General features: G+C 55.8%; 1 protein-coding gene and 1 pseudogene across 1 annotated transcript; both read right to left on the reverse strand.

Moving 5' to 3' along the window:
- Window positions 1-1,466: 1,466 nt before the first annotated feature.
- Window positions 1,467-2,354, reverse strand: LOC108304730 (annotated as a pseudogene).
- Window positions 2,355-9,462: 7,108 nt separating this feature from the next.
- B3GNT7 (UDP-GlcNAc:betaGal beta-1,3-N-acetylglucosaminyltransferase 7) lies at window positions 9,463-14,837 on the reverse strand. Its single transcript, XM_017529041.2, has 2 exons — window positions 14,653-14,837; window positions 9,463-12,482 (listed from the first exon to the last, which is right to left on the reverse strand). The coding sequence occupies exons 1-2, from the start codon at window positions 14,661-14,663 to the stop codon at window positions 11,288-11,290; spliced, it is 1,206 nt and encodes a 401-aa protein (XP_017384530.1). The 5' UTR covers window positions 14,664-14,837; the 3' UTR covers window positions 9,463-11,287.
- Between the last annotated feature and the right edge of the window lie 6,201 nt (window positions 14,838-21,038).

Below are 21,038 nucleotides of genomic sequence, written 5' to 3' on the forward strand. Positions count from 1 at the left end.
CTGGGATTACAAGTGTGAGCCATCATGCTCGGCCTTTTTTCTTACAATAATGAATGCATTTAAAGTTGTTAATTTGGGCAATGTTCAGCAGCTACAGCCTTAAGCCCAAGGCCTGACACGTAATACCCCTTGAAGTCATAATGACATGAACCGACATTATTCCCTTAAGTATAATTATGTGGTATTCCTGATTTCAAAACAATGAACCATTATCGTTTTTATTTTCTCTTTGACTCAACAGTTATTTAAGAAACTAGGATTTTTGTCATTGCTCTTGTTTGGTTTCTTTTTGTGGGTAATTTCTGATTTACTGTATTCGGTGGACACAGAGTTTGGCTTGTGTAATTTCTGCCTTGAGGGATACTTGATGTTGTCTTTCCTTCTAATATACATACATGGTAAAGGTTTCACATGCAAAAAGCGGAGACAAGCTGTGTGTGGCACAGAATTTGATATCCATCTTTGATTCAAATTACTTATAGTATTGTTTGGGTCTTTGACTTTGTTTGTTTTTGTTTGTTTTTGAAACAGAGTCTTGCTCTGTCACCAGGCTCCAGGCTGGAGTGCAGTGGCGCAATCTCGGATCACTGCAATCTCCACCTCCTGGGTTCAAACAATTCTCCTGCCTTAGCCTCCCAAGTAGCTGGGACTACAGGTGCCTGCCACCACGCGCAGCTAATTTTTGTATTTTTAGTAGAGACAGGGTTTTACCATGTTGGCCAGGATGGTCTTGATCGCTTGACCTTGTGATCCACGAGCCTCGGCCTCCCAAAGTGCTGGGATTACAGGTGTGAGCCACCGCACCTGGCCTGTTTGTTTGTTTTTGAGACAAGAGTCTTGCTCTGGTGTCCAGGCCAGGCTGGAGTGCAGTGGTACAATCTCAGCTCACTGCAAACTCTGCCTCCAGGGTTCAAGAGACTCTTTTGCCTTAGCCTCCCAAGTAGCTGGGATTACAGGCATGTGCCACCACGCCAGATAACTTTTGTATTTTCAGTAGAGACGGGGTTTCACCATGTTGGTCAGGCTGGTCTTGAACTCCTGGCCTCAAGTGATCTACCCACCTCGGCTTCCCAAAGTGCTGGGATTACAGGCATGAGCCACTGCGCCAGGCCTGATGTCTTTGACTTTGGTGGGTTAAATCTCTTCTAGGTTGTTAAACAGTATGTTAAAGACTCACTACATTTGTGTTTCTGGCAATATCTCTTTGTATTGCCAACATTTTTTTTTTTTTTCTGAGTGTTTTGGTTTTTTCTTTTTTACACAACATCCATTTATTTCGCCAGTGTCCCATAGGTCAGGAGACCAGCACAGAGTGGCTATGCTTTCTGTCCAGGCTGAAATCAGAGTGTCGGCTGGCTGCAGCCCTCTCCTGCAATTTAGGGTCCTCTTCCAAGCTCATATTTTTGGTGTGGGAACAGAACAGTAAACACACCTTTATTACATGCGTGAAGACAGAAAGAGAGGATTTATTTGCCTTTCCAGACCTTGATTATCCTAAGACAGAACTCCAGCTCTTTGCTCTCTGGTACATGGCTATCAACTTGGCCACACTGTCCCAGCCGTGAAGCAATGCACGCAAGAAGCTTGCCCTGCTGGAACTGCTCCTCCTGGAGACTGCTGATTTTTGCATTTTTCTTTCCTCGTATTTCTTCTCAGGCTGGAGTGCAATGGCGGTCTCAGCTCACTGCAACCTCCGCCTCCTGGGTTCAGGCGATTCTTCTGCCTCAGCCTTCAAAGTAGCTGGGACTACAGGCACGTGCCACCACACCTGGCTAATTTTTGCATTTTTAGTAGAGATGGGGTTTCACTATGTTGGCCAGGCTGATCTCGAACTCCTGACCTTGTGATCCACCCGCCTCGGCCTCCCAAAGTGCTGGGATTACTGCGCCTGGCCTCTCTTCTGAATTTTTTTAGATCGATATTTAAAACCTCTTCTTCCTCAGGGGTCAGCTTGGCTCCCTTCTTGCGGCCCAGGAGCAGCGTATAGTGGGGCTGGTACTACTGCTGGTACGGTGTGCTGTCAATGAGCACCATGCAATTCTTCACCAGGGTCTGGGTACAGACCAGCTCATTATTAGACGCACTGTAGACCACATTGATGATCCTTTTTTTGAGAGGGCAACACTCTGAGCCCTAGGAGACATTCCCCACGTCCAGCCTCAGGGCACGCTATTTCTTGTTACAGCCCCGCACATGGACTGTGTGGATGCAGCAGGGCCCATCTTGGTGTTGGCAGCTGGGCGCCCCAACTCATACTTCCACTTCTTGTGGCAGGGCTTTCTCTTGCCCCCAGTCTTGCAGCGCTTGTCCCAGTTGTCCCGAGAGATGCCAATCACTCGACACTCCAAGTTCATTTCTATTACTGGCAGAATTCAGTATGAAGTTCCCATTTCCTTGCAGGCTGCCAGCCAGGGGCTGCTGTTAGCTTCTAGAAGCTGCTATCATTCCTTGTCACCTTGTCCCTCCATCTTCAGGTCAGCAATGGCGTGTGAAGTCTGCTGCTAGACTCTGACTTCTCCTTCTGCCACCAGTGGGAGAAAGTTCTCTGCTTTTAATGTCTCGTGGGGTTAGATCAGGCCCAACCAGATTATCTCCCTAGTTAAAGGCCAATTGTGCCTATAACCTAAGCTAATTACGGAGGTAACATCTCATCCTGTGCACAGATAGGTTCCAGGGCGCCGGGCAGGACATGTCTGGGGGTGCTGGGTTTACCGTGCCTTACAGTGGCTCATAGGTCCTCACTAGAGAAGGCACATTTCTCAGCCACCCTCTATTTTCTTTTCTTACAGAGTCTTACTCTATTGCGCAGGCTGGAGTGCAGTGGCATGACCTCAGCCCACTGCAACCTCTGCCTCCCGGGTTCAAGTAATTCTCCTGCCTCAGCCTCCTGAGAAACTGGGTTTACAGGCATGCAACACCACCACCACCAGGCTGGGTAATTTTTTCTATTTTTAGCAGAGATGGGGTTTCACCAAGTTGGCCAGTCTGGTCTCGAACTCCTGACCTCGTGATCTGCCCACCTTGGCCCTCCAAAGTGCTTGGATTATAGGCATGAGCCACCACACCTAGCCCCCTTTTTTTTCTCTTGAGACAGAGTCTCGCTCTGTCACCAGGCTGGAGTGCAGTGGTGCGATCTCAGTGCACTGCAACCTCCAACTCCCGGGTTCAAGCGATTCTCCTGCCTCAGCCTCTCAAGTAGCTGGGATTGCAGGCATGTACCACAATGCCCAGCTTATTATTGTATTTTTAGTAGAGACGGGGTTTTACCATGTTGGCCAGGATGGTCTCGATCTCCTGACCTTGTGATCCCCCCACCTCAACCTCCCAAAATGCTGGGATTACAGGCATGAGTCACTGCCACCAGCTTATTTTCTAAGTGCTAAACAACATGACTCCAAAGCATAAATGAAAAGCAGGTGAGTTGCTCACTGCATGTAGAGTCCAATGAACAAGAGCGAGGTCTGGTACAAATGAGTGAATGTATTCCAAAGGCAGCTTTGGGAGGAGACACAACGTGTTCTGCCTTTAAATGCGCTTCCTCACCTTTGGAGCAGCACGTGGACACTTTTATAAGTTGGGGGGTAGGGAAGTGTGCAAGGCAGGAGTCCTCCTGCGCCTGGTGTCTTATCTACCAGATAGTTGAGTTGTCGCCTTCCTGGGCGGAAATAAGTTGTAAAAGTGGCCAAGTCGGCATGCTTTTGACATGTCCTCCTGGAGGATGCAAGTCCCTTCCAGCTTGCAGAGTGGAAGTTCCAAGGCCACCGCATGGAGGTGAAAGTTCCGTGGTAGCTATGCTTCGGTCTGCAAAACCACTGTCAGCAAATCCACCTCCAGCTCTCAACGAAAGATCGGTCTTGGAGCACATAGAATTTGCCCTGAGCTGGGTTTGGTGGCTCACACCTGTAATTCCAGCACTTTGGGAGGCCAAGGCAGGCGGATCACCTGAGTTTGGGAGTTCAAGACCAGCCTGACTAACATGGAGAAACCCCATCTCTACTAAAAATACAAAATTAGCCAGGCGTGGTGGTGCATGCCTATAATCCTGCCACTTGGGAAGCTGAGGCAGGGAATTGCTTGAACCCAGGAGGTGGAGGTTGCAGTGAGTCGAGATCACGGCATTGCACTCCAGCCTGGGCAACGAGAGTGAAACTCCATCTCAAAAAAAAAAGAAAAGAAAGAAAAAGAAAGAAAAGAAAAGAAAAGAACAGGGCCAGGCGCGGTGGCTCATGCCTGTAATCCAAGCACTTTGGAGGCTAAGGTGGGCGGATCACCTGAGGTCGGGAGTTCAAGACTAGCCTGACCAACATGGTGAAAACCCGTCTTTTAAAAAAGAGAAGAACAGAACTTGTCCTGAAGGGAATGCCTAGTTAGAGGGTAGTGAGCGGTTATATTTGCATTTCTGAAGGGCTGAGTAGGAAACGGGAAGGGAGGAAAGAGGAGAGAATATAAAATAATTGAAAAAACAAAACTAACTCATTCTGTTGTTCTTAGAAAAAATGTGGGCACTTGGTTACAAAAGTACATAAAACAAAATCTAGCAAGAAACATTTGACCAGGTCTGCGGGAGCTATCTGAGCTGAACCTGGCCTCCCCACCAGCGCTTAGCAAATTGCAGGAAGCCTTGGTGGACGGGCAGCTGCTTCCAGACTTGCCTCCATCCTCCAGACCCTACCTAGCACGTGCGCTGAGTGGTGGCTAACATGCAGCTTTCGCAGTCAGGCCACCCTGAAGCAGTGTCAACCTGACCCTTGCCAGCTAGGCAGCTCCAGCGTGGGGAGTGGCTGTTTTATGTTTCTGTCTGGATCAGGCCCTGAGGCAGGCATCCCTGTACTTCCACTTCTGTGAGCCCACAAATCACCTTGCTGGTTGCAACCAACTGGAGCAGAATTTCTTTTTTCTTTTTTTGAGACAAGGTCTCACTCTGTCACCCCAGGCCGGAGCGCATGGGCACTGCAACCTCAGCCTCCCAGGATCAAGCAATCCTCCCATCATAACTCCTTGAGCCCTGCAACCCTCAGTGGCTGGGACTGCTGGTGCTCATGTCACCATGTCTGGCTAATTTTTGTACTTTTTTGTAGAGATAGTGTTTGACCATGTTGCCCAGGCTGGTCTCAAACTCCTGAGCTCAAGCGATCACCCACCTAGGGCGCTCAAAGTGCTGGGATTACAGGTGTGAGCCACTGTGTCCACCTGAGCCGAATCTCACATCACTCGAAACCAAACATACCCTTATCAATGTTGGCTTTTATATGAAGATTTTATGAAAAATTGATTATTGTATCATTTGTCTGTAGGATCAGATACTAAACAATAGAACAGCAAACTCTATCCTGCTCTCCGAGGCCTCAGTTCTGACCTCACAGGTGTGTGGGCTGGGCCCACAGCTGTGATTTCTGATGATCTGCAGGGCTGCACTCACCTCCCGGGCCGGTAAAACAAGACCATTTCTCCTTCCCTGGTAGGGGCCCCCAAAGTGGCCCTGGGGGTCTGGAAGCCACCTTATCCCTCCGAGGCTGCCGAGGCTGTCGGGATCTCGCACCTTCGGGTCTCCTAAGCCTCAGGCCTGAGCTCGGTGAAAGGCTCCTGGAGGAACGTTTTCTTTACACAGATGAGCCAGAGAAGGGAACGAGCAGCCCCTGGAACCTCGGTGCCAGGAAGCAGTTCCTGGTGACAGCGTGGGATGGCGCTTTCCAGCATAAATCCGCATAACACAGATGCCTTGGGGTACAAGTAGTGGAGGTCCAGATTTCACACAACCTGCTCAAATCTTGCGGCCCCATCCACCTCAGCGTCACGACGCCCCCGGCGGGCAGTTGGGGGCGCTCCCTGCCATTTCCTGGGATCGCCCGGGCTGGGACTCACCCAGCCCTCCCGCCCGGCCCGCCCCTTGCTCCTCGTGGGGCCCCGCCCCGCCCCGGGCCCAGCAGCAGGCAAGGGGGTCTGCGCCGCCTCGTACCCTAAGCCTCGCCCGGCCGCGCGGCCGGTCCCGAGGGGAGTTGCCGCCGCTTGAGGCGCGCACCCCGTGGCGCAGAGATCCCCACTTCCTCCGCAGGCCCCAAAATACAGCGGATGCTACCCCCACCACACACACCAGGTTCGCTCCACCCTCGACGGCCGAGCGCGGTTGTCCCCTGCTCAGCCCAGGCAGTTTTTGCGAGGGGCTCTGCTCATCGCGCCCCGGGAGCCCGCACCCACCCGGCTGCCCAGTGACGAGGAGCGGTGGGGCGTGGGGGGGGGGCAGGCGGAGCCCGACGGGGACAGCTTCGCCGGGGGTGGGGGCAGGGATTCCGCGCATTCCTGTGGGATTCGGCCTGAGCTCGGAAAACAAAGCCAAGGTGATTTGTGATAGGTCACCGGCTGCGCGGCACGGTCCATCAATCCCGGCCCGGGCCGGTAGTTCCCAGCTTCGGTGCTCGTCCGAGTCACCTGGGAGCTATAAAAAGTGTCTGGGCTCATGCCCCACCCACTCACTTGTTCGGATTCATTCTGCCTGGTTGCGATCTGGACTAGATATTTTCTCGAATTCCCGGGGTGGGGGGTGGGCAAAACGCTCTAAAAGGATTGAGCTCTAAGCTTTGGCTCTTAGGAAGGACCTACAGTTAGTACACAATTTATTCCAAGGTTCAAGCTTTGTTTAGAAATGTAAGCAAAAATTGCATTCTGTTTGATAATGTATCTGTGTTCATTTTCAGTTACATAAAGGCAATTAGTAAAAGACAATTTTCAGAAAAAGGTAAATTTGTGACCTTTGTTCAGAAATAAAAACCAAGCATGTGTTAAAGATTTATTTTACGCATAAGAAGAACAAGGCAGATGTTATAACTGGTTCAAAGGAGACATCAAAAAGCACAAATTTATATGGAGTAAAGGAATTGAATTGCAAACGGAGGCAAACTGGTTTTTCCACCGTGGGGGGTGCGGGGTGGGGGGGAAGAGAAGGCAATGGAAGCTTCACCTGACAAAACAGTCTGCAAAGCCCTCAGTACCTGCAACTTAAAAAGAGGTGCAAAATAGCTCAAAGACCATGAATGGGGCTGGAAGCAGACAGGTCCGGCTGTGCGTTAGATGATGTGTTTCATTGGAACAGAAAAGTTTTTCTTCACAATAGCTTCAATACCTACCTGGAAAAATTTATTTCTTACAGCCCTAATAACACTGGGCTTCCCCAAACACCACAATTTCAATCACTCATTGGACATAACATTTACCTCCTTTTAGGCAGAAACAACAAACACAGATTTACGACTAAGTTACTGCTAAGAAGAAAAGAGGGGAGGCTGGAGGCTCTTGGGAGACAGTAGGGTGTGGGGGTGAGGCGTGCAGGGCACAGAGTTCAAATCGTGCCTGTCACACTACAGCCGTGGGATCTTTCTCTTAGGGCCCTCCATTTCTTAATTTGAACATGGTGTATAACAGGATTCCAGAAGCTTTCCCTGTTCCTTCTCAGTTTAGGTGCACAGAATAAGTCACCTAGGAACAGGCTTTCTTTGTTAAGGGTAGGATTCTTTTAGTGGTCTCCTTTAGTTATGTAAATGTGGCTGAGTAGGCACCCATTGCCCTGGGGGAAGAGTAGAATTGGACTTTTTGAGGCCTGACAAAGGCTGCCCCTTTTCAAGGCCCCTTGGAATGCAGAGCTAGTTGCTGGGGAGGAGGGAACCATTTTGCAAAGCCAGGGCCTTTGAGGAGGAAAGAGTTAAGACCCCGGGACTAACTAAAATTTACTGTCTAAAAAGTTGCTTCACTAGGCCAGAGAGAAACTGAGTGAGTCTGTGCGGTTCCCCCACCAGACTGTGTAGCTGACTGGGAGTCACAGGACCCAGCACCCCTGGCATGCTGCTACTCTTTGGGGAAAGATCGTTCAGCTTGTAAAGGTGACTGAAAGAAGGGTAACTTTGTTTTGGAAGGATGGATCCCACCTGCAGCCTGCGCAGTGAAGGTAGCCAAGCCTCAGAAGCCACAGGACCGTGCAGGCCCGGTGTTCCACAGCGCCACTGTGTGGAGGGAGTGGGAACAACTGCAGGCGACTGCTCAGACTTTCCAGAGAACCCGCTCTTTGAAGGAGGGAAACCCCTGAGGTTCTTGGACAATTTGAGAGTGGGTTCCAAGAGTGTGGTATTGATTTTTTTTCTGCCAATAATGGTACACGAGGTATTTGGGCAATCAATGAGAAAAATTAAAAAGTAACCATATTTGTACCCTGAGTTAAGGTCATTGACTACACATGTTAACTATTTACCAGGGTGCCGGGTATATGAAATGTGCTCCATAAAAATGTCAGTTGCTATCATTACCAGGAAGCATGACTAAATGCCTGATTTTCCAGAGTGACCCTTGTGTCCATGGGTGTCTGGAGGAGTTGGCCAGAGTGAGTGGCAGGGACACCTCAAAACTGCCCTTTGATCCCTCAGGTTGCTGTGAACCACTCCTGAACCTAGAAGACCTGAGAACACACCCTGCCTGCGTCCCAGCCTCCTCCCCTTCTTTCACCCCTAGGTCCAGCCCCAAGAGGAGCTCCTTTCTGCTTCAGAATGCACCCACCCCGCTCCCGGCAGCCCTCAGTATAAATGGCGCGCTCTGCCTCGTCCTCAGCTGAACCCATAGCTGCCTCTGGGGCCCCACCCTGTACGCCTCTGTTTTCTCTGTTTTCTGGGTGTCCCTGGGCTGCCCTCTCCCAGGCTAAACTGTAGCCCCAATCCCTTCTCTGCAGTCCAGAGCAGGACCTGGTTTCTGAGGGTGAGAAGGGACACACAGGGCTGGCATCGCAGTGGCAGGCCTTGCTCGGAAGCTCTGGGCACTTGGTTTAATGCTCAATGCTCTGCTATGGCAATCTTAAATTCTTTTTTTTTTTTTTTTTTTAAGATAGTGTCTAGCTCTGTCACCAAGGCTGGAGTGCATGATGTGATCATGGCTCACTGTAGCCTTGACCTCCTGGGTTCAAGGGATCCTCCCACCTCAGGCCCCCCAAGGCAATCTTTGGCAACCTTGGCCCCAGACGGGTGCGTGCCACCACTCTGAGGCAATTTTAAAATTTTTTGTAGAGACAGTGTCTCACTATGTCGCCCAGGCTGGTCCCAAATTCCTGGGCTCAAGCCATCCTCCCACCTAAGCCTCCCAAAGTGTTGGGATTATAAGCGTGAGCCCAGCCTTTAAAATTCCTTTTTTTTGAGACGGAGTTTCGCTTTGTCATCCAGGCTGGAGTACAATGATGCAATCTCAGCTCACTGCAACCTCCACCTCCTGGGTTTAAGTGATTCTCCTGCCTCAGCTTCCTGAGTACCTGGAACTACAGGCGCACACAACCATGTCCAGCTAATTTTTATATTTTTAGTAGAGATGGGGTTTCACCATGTTGGCCTGGCTGGTCTCAAACTCCTGACCTTGTGATCCACCCGCTTGTACCTCCCAAAGTGCTGGGATTACAGATGTGAGCCATCGCACCCGGCCACTTGAAAAATTTTTTGAAAATTCTTAATACCTTTTTAGAACCAGGGTCCTGTAATTTCATTTTGCACTGGGCTCTGCAAATTATGCAGCCAGCTGGCTGAGAGGGAACTGTGGGAAGACCCGTGCTGGGGAGGGAGAAAGAGCAGTGCTGTCCCCTTTCCCTCCAGGGGCATCTGACCCCTCTGGGATTCCCCTGAGCTGGGTGCAGGCAGGGAGCCGCCGGCTTGCTCTACTGCTGCCTGAGTGACTCTTCTGGGAGGCAGCTCCCTCCCCATCCTGGAGGTCAGCAGCTGGGGCCAAGGTCCCTGGCACAGGGCCATAAGCCACTTCAGTGCTTTCACTGGAAGGTGCCTCAGGGAGCCCACCAGCCTCAGCACACTGATCTAATCCCACCCACCAAAACATTAGCCTCAGGCCAACTCTGGCCTCACCCTTGTCAGGGACAGGAAGGCACTGGTCCACGCCTGAGCCACAGCTCAGCTGTCCACCAGGGCACAGGCGAGGGCCGGGTGCACTGCTAGCTCCCACATCTTTCTGTTGCCACACCCCCATCCCCACTGTAACCCAGCACTCAGCCCCCTCTACATCCCTTCAAGAAGTCCTTGTGTATCCCCCAGCCAAGAACAAGGAACAAACTGTGTCTTCCGAAATCTCTCTGGCAACCTCAGCCCCAGACAGGCTCTCTGATGGACCTGGGAACATGCAGTTTCACACCAGAAAAAAAAAAAAAAAAGTCCCATTTTATTGAGAAAATAGTCGATCCCTCCATCTTTCCTAGGTGACCCCTGCTGAGGTAGGAGGTGGCAATGTTCTGCACCACTCCACGGCTGAGCCACCTTGCACAGGGCAGCCGCTGGTCCACTAAGCCCTGCAGAAGCAGGATGCAGGGGGGCAGGGCTCTGGAGGGGGCTATGAGGGGCCTGGGGGTGCTGGGGGCAGGCAGCTGGAATGAGGGAAGGGAAGGAGGGGGGCCAGGGAGGACACCACCCCCTCCTGAAGCCTGGAGCCTTCTCCCTCCACATTCTTCATAAATAAGACTTCACAGTAATAGAGGAATGTCCACTTCCAGGGCCAAAGCGGCTGGTTTCCAGCCAGGGAGCCAGGCCTGGGGGGGTGGGGACTGCGGGAGGGACTCACCTCCGGCTGGGGTTGGCAGCACTGGGGTTTCAGGGGGCCAGGAGTGCTGCTCTTCTGCCCTGTTTTGGGGTGGGGTGGGAGGTTCTGAGGGGCGCTGAGGTAGTCAGAGCGGTTGCCCCTCTAGGTGTTACAGGACACAGCCAGGAGCCGAGGCCCTGGAGCCGAGGCCCCAGAGGGGAGACGGCCCGGCTGCAGGCAGGCCTGGGGCTGCGGAGAGCCTGCTGGGAGACCAGCGCGTGGACTGGGGGCACCTGTGAGCCTGTACAGGGTCAGGTTTCTCCGGCCAGGCCCGCCTGGCCGCTGGGGAGACTGAGGCATTTCACAGAAGACTCTTCCCTGTGAAGATGAGGGGCGGCCACAGACTCATCAGGCCAAGCCTAGCCCAGGTACCTGAGCACAGTACCTCCAGAGATCGCCAGGACCTCCCACCAGGTTTGAGGGGCCAGCCACGAACCAGGTCACTTCTCGGAGAGGGCCTCCAGACTGGGCAGCTCCAGCCGTTCCTGGGCCTAGTTTCCTGGAATTATCCACACAGGGAGGTCCCTCTCTGGCTATCTGCACCCCAGCACACCCAGTGGCACGTAGGCCTCCACCCTCCACCTCCCCTTGGGGACCAAGGGCTAGGCCCGGGCACTACTGTTCCAGCCCTGATATGATGGGGGCTCAGGAGCATGTGCCCTGGCCTGTCCTGGTGGCCCGGCCTGGGTCAGAGCACCTGGAGCTTGCGGGAGCAGGTGAGGTTGCTGTGCACCAGCCCCCACATGGCCAGCAGCTCGGGGGGCAGCAGCTTGTGGACCACCAGCATGGCACGGAAGAAGCACGGCTCCTTGTTCATGCGGCTGTTGCGGTTCCGAGAGATGCCGAAAGTCTTGAAGCCCTCGTGGGCCGTGGGCCGCACGCCCAGCACCTCCAGGCACATGCCCAGGAAGACGTCGTCGATGGGGTAGAGCTCCAGGGTGTCACAGGCGTGGTGCAGGCGCCGGGCCAGGCTGCCGGCCATGAGGAAGCCACCGCCGCCTGCATATGGCGGGTAGCTGGCCTTGCTGTACAGGGCCCCCGGGATGTAGTATTTGTTGTCCTTCCTGCGGATGGGCCGAGCGTGCTGCATGACATCACCCACGAACAGGTTTTCCTGTGGCTGCCGGTCAGCCAGAAATTCTAGCAGGTTGGTGGGGTTGACGAAGACGTCATCGTCGCCTTTGAAGATGAAGGGGACGTGGGGGCAGTAGATGTCCAGCCACTTGAGGAAGTGGATCTCCTTGAGGGTCAGGTTGAAGAAGGTGTCGAGAAAGTCCCACTGCAGGATGTCGCCGTAGAGGCGGTCCTCATAGGCCAGCAGCTGCTGGTAGTGCATGCGCTCATCCTGCTTGGAGGCCGTGCCCAGCAGGAAGAGGGTGCGCACGGCGCCCCGGCCCCCACCCGCTGACTCCCGTTCGCGGCCCCAAGTCTGGCGGATGGCCTCCCGGCGGTCGTGCTGTGTGATGACCGACTTGATGACCACCAGCAGGTAGACATCGCCCCCGCACTTCTCTGGGTGGTTCAGCAGCATGGGGAAGTAGCGGCAGTGGCGGTAGAAGAGAAACTGCCGGAACTGCGGCTCCAGGCCCTGGAACCAGGCTTGGTGGGTCAGGTTGATGTTGGCTGAGCAGTTAGTGGTGGTCACGTCCCAGGCCTGGGGCCCCTGAGAGGCCACGGTCATGGGTGTGGCCACATCCTTCGGGTTCTTCCAGAAGTTGTTGGAGTTCACCAGCGGTCCGTTTGGCTTCTGGGCCCTCTGTGGCTCCAGGGTGGGTGGCGGAGGCTCCTGCAGAAACTGACCAGGGGTGAGACTGCGCTGGAACACGGTCACAGCCACAAGCAGGGCCAGGGCCAGGCACAGACTCCGGTAGATGGTTTTCTTCCTGTAGGTGAGAGTGGACAGTACAGAGGACTGAGAAAACATGAGCCCACGACTCTTCTGGTGCCCCCCTTGGGAGGCTGGGTAGCCCCAGATGGGCAAGTGGACCTGGGCACAGACTCAGTCCTGGAGCCACCGAGTGGTCAGAGGAGGGTCCCACTGCCTCTCCCACTCTGCCCTCTCCTCAAGGAGCACTGTGGAATCAGGCCCTGCCGCTTACAAGCTAAATGAGTGATTCACAACCGCTCTGCGCCACGACTTCTTCTTCCCCAAATGGGGCTAAAACACAGATTGGAGAGCTATATGAAGTGCTAGGAAGCCGGTGTGCAGCTGGGGGAGTGCTGTCACCTTAGCAGGAGAGGCTGGGGTGGAGACCTCTGCCCTGTTCCCCACCCCCGGAGCCCCAATAGCTTTCTTTTTTTTCTTTTTTTTCTTTATGAGACAGAGTCTCACTATACTGCCAGGCCGGAGTGCGGTGGTGCAATCTCGGCTCACTGCAACCTCCGCCTCCCAGGTTCGAGTGATTATCCTGCCTCAGCCTTCTGAGTAGCTGGAACTACAAGCACGCACCCCCACACCCAGCTAATTTTTTGTATTTTTAGTAGAGACAGGGTTAGCCAGGGTGGTCTCCATCTCTTGACCTCGTGATCCGCCCGCCTTGGCCTCCCAAAGTGCTGGAATTACAGGCATGAGCCACCACACTCAGCCCCCAATGGCTTTCATTTCCCTGTGCAACCCCCACAGCAGTAGGCATCGGTATCATCAGGTGACTCGGAGCCAGAGTCATTGGGAGGGCACCCCTCTGATCCTCTGTGCCGCCTGGAGCTCAGTCACATGTGGGGCACACTGGAGCTTGGGACCTGAGGAAGACTGGCCCTCCTCCCACTCTCTAGTCCTTCTGACCCAACAGAGAGCAGCCCTGATGGTTGAGGGAGGCCCAGGATGCAGCGGGCACCTCTAGCATGGCACTGCCCCGCACCCCCCTTAACTTCCCCAGCTCACAACACCCCATTAGAACACATGAGGCCCCAGTTCTATTCCCCTTCTCTGTTCTCCCCACTCCCCCGTGTCCCCCTCTCCACCTTTGGGGTTCCTCCCACCCCGAGGGGACACTTTTGCAGCCCTAGCCCTGGAGGGAACCTCCTTGCCCAGAGACCCCCCCTGCCACACCCATTTCAGAAGCAGAAATTAGAGCTGTCTGCCAGGAGTGCTGGTGGTCTCAAGCCCTGGGGCCTGTGCCCCTGGCCTGAAGGACCTCTCTCCTCATTTCACCCTCCGGCGGCTGCCAGGACGCCTGTCCGAGCCTCCCCAGTGAAGACCTGGGGGCTGAGAGCTCCAGGGACAGCAGAGTGGCCTTCCAGGGCCAGCCTCGCAGAGAGATGGCGCTGACCTCCAAGGGGGAGGAGCAGGGTGGCGGGAGAGACAGGGAGCCCATGGAGACGCCTGGGGTGGCCTGAGGGCACCCAGGGTGAATGCAGGCTGAGCCCCACAGAGAGACATTTTTCCCATAGGGTGCCCAGGTTGCTGGGGCCTGTGGTTGGAGGAAGACAGGGTAATCTTAGGTGCGGGCTGGGGGTGTGACCCAAGATCCAACTTTCCGGGGAGGGGAGCAGAGGGCTTCGGATCCGGCTCTGCCAGCCCTAAGGGGTTCGAGGGAAGCGGCCCACCGAGGCTGGGAGGGGGGAGGTCGGGGGTGCACCGAGAGGGCGGCGAGACCCAGGGCTGCGGGCGCTCCACCTGCCGGGTCCGCCCCATCCGTAGGGAAAGCCCGGGAGGGACTGAGAGGGGCTGGGCGGGCGGCAGCGGAGCTCCCGCGGAAGGAAGCCCCGAAGGGAGGAGGGTGGCCCGGGAGCAGGGGGCCCTCGAAAGCCTGGAAGGGCGAGGGGACCCGGCTGCCGACGAGACCTGGGGTCCCAGCCGCCGGGGTTCTGGAGCTGAGCGTGGCGCCCCGAGACCCCCCGCCGCCCCGCACGGGTCCGGGGCCGCACACCGCGGACATCTCCAGCAGCCGCCGCCGCGCCCGCCCGTCCGCCCCCGGGAAACTGAGGCCGGCGCGGCGCGCCCGGGGGCATCTCCCATCCGGGAGTCCCGGCGCCCGTCTGCAGCCGCGGAGGAGGGAGAGCCCCGGGCCCGCGCCCCCGCCCCGGCCCCCGACGGCCCCGCGCCCCACTCACCACAGCGACATGGCGGCCCGGGCCGGGGCGGCGGAGGAGCGCGCGGCTCGCAGCTCTGGGCGCCGCGGCTCCGGCCGGCAGGACGGCGGGCGGGCGGGGACGGAGGCCGGGCAGCGCCCCCGCCGCGACTTTCCTTTTCCCGGCCGCGGGAGGAGGGGCCGACAGGGGCGGCGGCCCAGGTGCCTTAACCCCTTCGGCGCTCCGAGCCCGCCCCGCCGCCGCCTGTCCGCGTTCCTCCGAGACAGGCCCCCAGGCTCCCCAAGCGCGCCAAGCCGAGGCGGGGCTTGGGAGCCCACGGGGGTCATCTTCTCCCCCCGGGATGCCTGTCCCTGGCGGAGCCTCCTGGGGGAGTCGCCGGCCGCTCCTGGACTTGTGGGAAACCTGAACACCCTGGTCCCCTCCAAGACCTTGGGGCGCCCCAAGGCCCAGCCATTTCCCTCTGGTCCCATTCAGACTTGTCTTTGGGTCAGAGGCAGGCAGGGGGTCCTTTTCTCCCTCTGCTACCTTCTGCCCCCGCACCTTTCCCGGGCCCAGGCAGACCCCTTGCCCAGCTGTTGGGCTACCCAGGATCGGGAGCAGAGCCAGCCGCTAGGGGAGAAGGCCGGACTCTAGCGCCTGTGGCTCTGGAAGCCTTCTCTGTCCTCCCCGCTCCCCCGTGTCCCCTTCTCCACCTCTGGGGTCCCTCCCACCTCTGAGGGCTCCCCACCACCAAGGGAAGGCCTGTTGCCTTAGCCCTATCTCCTTTCTTTTTTCACCTATCACTCAAAACCCTTTTTGTCCTCCGGCCTTTATTAGTCTGCTTGTGCACACCAGGCCTAGAAGGTTAAGACGCCTCACCCTGGCCTTGAGGGCTTAGGATCCAGCTGGGGACTCCTAGCCTCCCTGTGTGCTGGATAGGAAGTAGCTCCTTGTCACTGCTATGGGGGGGTTGGGGAGGAGGAGGGAGGTTGAGGAAGGGCTCAACGCCAGCCTTCAGGCCAGGCAGGCCTCCTGGACGTGCTTACTAACTCGGCTTGCTGCTCTCCTAGCTGGCTGGGAGTTCCCCTCTGCAGCCCCATTTCCTTCCCTGTAAGGTGAGAATAATGGTGCTTGCCTCTAGGATTCAGTGAACCAGTCATGCATGGGCCCAGAACCAGGCTTGGCATATTGTAGCTGCCCAGTAGACGTCAGCTGTTAGGATTGGACCACAAAGAATTTCCATTTCAATTCTGTGGGCATTTTGGAGATCCTGCTGGTGCTAAGCACCGATCCTCAACACAGAACAAGACGAGAACAACCTCAATAACAGCAGGACCAGCGATGGTTCTCCCTGCTGGAGGATTCTGGAAGTCACCTGGCTGGACCAAGAAGGCCCCCTCCGTGTTCTCTGTGCAGCCCACTCCTGCTCTGGGACTTTTGGAGGGCCATTACAAAGGGCACCGGCCCCAGCATTCCTCTGGAATTCTGCCTGAAAGGCCCTTCACATTCCCTAATTGGCACTTACAACATTCCAGAACATTCTATCGTGTCTTAAGTTTTTCCTCCCCCTTCAAGGTGCCCTTGAATGTTAAGGATGGGGTACCAAGCGCTTTGCTGCACTGCCCAGGCTTCCGGGTTCCCCACTTCACCCCGCAAGTGTGGCCTGGCTTCCCTGGCTCCACACAGGGGCTCTGCTGAGAGCCACCTGCTCGGCCTCAGCACTGACCTCTCTCTCACCTGGTGCTGTGGGGACTCCTCCTGCTGAGGGGTGGACACAGCTGTCCCTGGGAAGGGGTTTTGAGCCTATGTTTGGGGATAGTAGGCATGGGGGTTGGGTCAGAGTCTTGTACTTCCTTGCTGTCACTGGGGGCAGGTGGCTTATCCCCTTGAGACCTCAATTTCCTGCCAGCTCAGGGCCTTGTGAGATGACGCCAATGAAGCAGACATAGGCGTCCTCTACGTGACAAGCTTGGTGACAGGCTGGCTACAGTTAGTGTTATCACTGATGTCCAGCCTACTCCACAAGGCCCCAGAAGCACAAGGAGGTGGGAACAGAGGGAGCTGCCCAAGGTCAGCCGAGCGTTCACCGGTGGAATCTGGTCAACTGAGACAGGCGGTTTGTCATCATGGAATCATTTGATCTGTGCCTAGGCTGAACTCAGAGAGGGGAAATGAATGACAATTACATGCGAGTCCCTGATGGTGGAGTGGGGGCGGGGAGTGTGGGAGCCAGGCCAGGCTCCTGTTACTCCAATGCGTTCCCCTGTGGGCCAGCTGGGCCAGTCCTTACAGGAAGCACGGTGGTCTCCCCACCGCCACGCCGGCCAGTTCCACCTGCCCCGGCCAGAGGGCACAGCCCCAGCAGATCCCTGTGGATTTGAGTGAGGCCCCTGAGGAAGGCAGGCCAGTCTGTGATGGGATCTGCCCTCCCACTGCCCCCTACCCTGGCTGAAGGCAGAGCCGAGAGGTAGAGGGAAGTTCCAGAACGGCGGATCCCAGAAGAGGGTGGGCGACAGGTGGATGAGCTGGCTGCATAGGCCGCAGGAAATCCCAGGCCAAGATGGAGGTGGGTTCTGTGTCCTTGTCACAAGGCCACTCTGTGCACCTCAGGTTGCTCCCTTGGAGGACCCCGAGAAATGCCCCTTTTCCATCTTTTGGCACCTCAGCCCATCGCCACCTCCACTTTTTTTTTTTTCTGAGACAGACTTTTGCTCTTGTTGCCCAGGCTGGAGTGCAATGGCACTATCTCGGCTCACTGCAACCTCTGACTCCCAGGTTCAACTGATTCTCCTGCCTCAGCCTCCCAAGTAGCTGGGATTACAGGTGCACGCCACCATACCCAGCTAATTTTTGTGTTTTTAGTAGAGACAGGGTTTCACCATGTTGGTCAGGCTGGTCTCGAACTCCTGACCTCGTGATCCGCCCGCCTCGGCCTCCCAAAATGTTGGGATTACAGGTGTGGGCCACCGGCCTGGCTGCTCCACTTTCTTTTATACCCCACCCCTTCACAGAATTGGTTGGAATCCGACCCTGCTGGGACCGACCCAAGCACAGGGCTTTGCCCAGAGGCAAGGACTACAGAGACCCAGGGCTGGGAGTATCTATCTGACTGGTCAGAAGATACACTGGGTCGGTGCTTGACTGGACAAGGTGGGGGTCAACTTGGGCCAGAGGGACCCCCAAGTGATGTGTCCTGTGTGCCTTGCAGAGAGGTGGCCCTTGTGAGGCGAGAGCCTGGAGCCCAGCAGCGGCCCTGGGTAGGTAGCTGCACTGGCTGTAATCGCCTCAGTGCTGCTGTGTGATTTTGTGAGCATGTGAATTAATTTTAGTCCGTGTTTTTGAAAGACCCTGAGCAGCAGTCTACACGCCGGGGCAGCCACAGCCAGCACTTCAAATGTGGTTGTCTACTGTCATAGCAGAGGGTCTATACATTAGCACGAGAGGGTCAGAAATCATTGTTCTGTAGTAAAAAAAGTGTTGCTGAAGATGTGTGCCTGGGAAGAAGTGCCACAAGTCCCCTCTGCCTGGGCCTGGATGAGCCCAGCCACCAGCAGGGCAGTCCCCTGGGCCTGGAAGTTTCTCTGAGTGGTTCTGGACCCCCACAGGTAGTGCTCTGACTGGAGGTTAGCTAGTCACTGATGAGCATGTCTTTGAATTCCTGAGAAAAGCCGTTGTGCCGGGCGCGGTGGCTCACGCCTGTAATCCAGCACTTCGGGAGGCCCAGGTGGGAGGATCACCTGAGGTCGGGGGTTTGAGACCAGCCTGACCAACATGGTGAAACCCTGTCTCTACTAAAAATACAAAATTAGCCGGGAAAGGTGGCGCATGCCTGTAATCCCAGCTACTTGGGAGACTGAGGCAGGAGAATCGCTTGAACCCGGGAGGTGGAGGTTGCAGTAAGCTGAGATCGTGCCACTGCACTCCAGCCTGGACAACAAGAGCGAAACTCCCGCTAAAAAAAAAAAAAGTAGTTGTGACAGGACAGAGTGGGACTTCCCTGAGCCCGTGGGCAGAGGCTGGGTGTCTGTTTCTGTGCTTTGTGCTAACAGATGTTTCCAGTAGGGTAGCGTTGGCCCTGAGGGTTGATTTCTGTGTAGCATGCCACCCGATGGGGAAGTGTGGGGTGAGAACTACGGCTTCTCAACTATCTTTGGTCCTTGAAAGCCACCAGTACCCATCCTGCAGGGCAGGGCAGGAAGGACCTCAAGGCTGGTGAGGTCACTGCCCAGACAAGCACTGGGGGGATGCCGCCAGGCAAACTGGTGTCCCCCAGAAATGGCTTGCGTGTGAACCCGAGGCATTGTCAGGATCTAGGGCGGAGGGAAGGGAAGTAGAGATGGAAAATGAAAAGAGACAACACATTTTCCTGGGGGAAGGTCTTCCTTTGAAGGGGTAGGAGGGGGAGAAGGCCAGGATGGAGCCAGCAGAGAGTGGGAGGGAGATGATCGTGTCTTCAGTGAGTGGATGGTCTGGAGTCTGGGAAGTCCCCTTGCCCAAGGGAAGACTGGGTCAGAAAGGAGCCCAGATGGCAAGGCATTGAGCAAAAACAGGAAGAAGTTTTAAAAGCCTGCGGCCAGGGGCAGTGGCTCACGCCTGTAATCCCAGCACTTTGGGAGGCCGAGGTGGACGGATCACTTGAGGTGAGGAGTTAAAGACCAGTCTGACCAACATGGTGAAACCCGTCTCTACTAAAATACAAAAATTAGCTGGGTGTGGTGGCGGGCGCCTGTAATCTCAGCTACTTGGGAGGCTGAGGCAGGAGAATCTCTTGAACCTGGGAGTCGGAGGTTGCAGTGAGCTGAGATTGTGCCACTGGACTCCAGCCTGGGCAGCAGAGAGAGACTCTGTCTCAAAAAAAAAAAAAAGGCTGCATGTGAGTCCTCATAGAAGCAGCATGCCAGGCAACCTCCTGCTGCAGGGAACACTGAGTACCCTTCCATGGCCCAGTCCTGCCCAATAAAGCCAAGCCCAACAACCAGGAAGACACCTTGCCCTCCTAGAGGTGGTGATTCATACCAATTCCGGAGCCTGCCTGCAGAGACGCTGCCTAGGAGCCTGTAATTCCTCAGTGATTCCCAAAGCGAAGGCAGGTTTGGGAACCACCGGCTTTGAGCCCCCAATCCCTGCTCTCTTGGTCAGCTTTGAGCAAGGGCCAGAAGAGGGCCACTGCCTCACCGAGTCTGGGCAGGAGGAGGGCAAGATGGGGAAGCGGCAGTGGAGGAAATTGGAGCCAGAGAGGGAACGAGTTAAAGAAGTTCAGCTTTCCCACTGAAACAGGTGCCAGTGGAGGAAGTGGAAGTGGGTTTAGGAGCTTGAGAAGAGTGGGAGAGGGTGGCCACAGCCTCTGGGCGGAATCTGAGAAGTCCAGGGAGGAACCGTGAGGCATGTCGCAGGCAGGCAAGGGTGCTCCCTGGAAACCCAGGCAGGGATCGCCCAGGGCTCCTGTGGTTGCAAGAGACAGCAGTCCGACTCCAGCCAGAGGGATTTGTTGGCTCATACAACAGGCCACCGCAGCCTCTCTTTCTGGACAGTCCATCCAGCCCCTGGCTCTTCCCTAAGGCCCCCAGGCTTCTTCATGAGGAGCAGGAGAAACACAGGCTCGCGTTCGCAGACGGGCGGAGGCATTTGTCACCTCATCTCAAGGACCTCAGAGAAAAGAGAGGTTTTTCCCTCTCTCAGCCTGGTCCTTCCCTATACAGATGTCCAGGGAAGGACTCTCATGAGTCTCGCTTCGGTCATGTTCCCAACTTGGGCCAATGATCACGTCTCAGGGGTGGGGTACCGTGGTTGGCCAGGCCTGGGTTCTGAATTCCCTTCTCTTGTTCTGTCTTTGGGACAGAGTCTTGAGATTTGCAGCCCCATGGGAACAGCCTGGAGTGGGCAGATCTGTCAGAGGAAGCTGCTGTTATCAAGAAAACTCGGTTCCCGAGCCTCACTCAGCAGCTGCAGAGATGCCCAGCTCCCCCATGCCAAGCCCCTGGGACTCTCAGGTTGTCCAAAACAAAGTCCTAGGGTGACAATCCCAGAAGGCTGGAGAAATGGATGGGGAGTGCTCGGAAGGCCTCCACACGAGCTCCTGACCAGCTCTTCTTTCTGGAGTGGGGAGGGGCCTCAGGCTGGCCAGTGGAGACAGGACGCAGCTCCTTGTGGGGCTGGGCAGCTCTCTGGACCCTTTCCTGTGCTCAGGCACCCGTTGGCTACTCTGGTTTTTTTGGGTGTGGGACCCAGGCAAGTCGGGATGGAGCTGGGCAGCCAAAGACAGAAGCTGGAGTTCAAAGCTGCCCAGGAACTGGAAGCAGAGAGGGCTCAGATGGCATGGAAGGAGTTGAGCAGTGTGCTCCGGACACAGGGCGGCAGGGCTGCACCCCAGGCTGCTGTTGGCAGGGGCATCGGCAGGCACAGACAGACACACACACACAGACACACAC

This window comes from Cebus imitator, unplaced genomic scaffold (assembly GCF_001604975.1).
Source record: "Cebus imitator isolate Cc_AM_T3 unplaced genomic scaffold, Cebus_imitator-1.0 Scaffold57, whole genome shotgun sequence".
Taxonomy (NCBI): Eukaryota; Metazoa; Chordata; class Mammalia; order Primates; family Cebidae; genus Cebus; species Cebus imitator.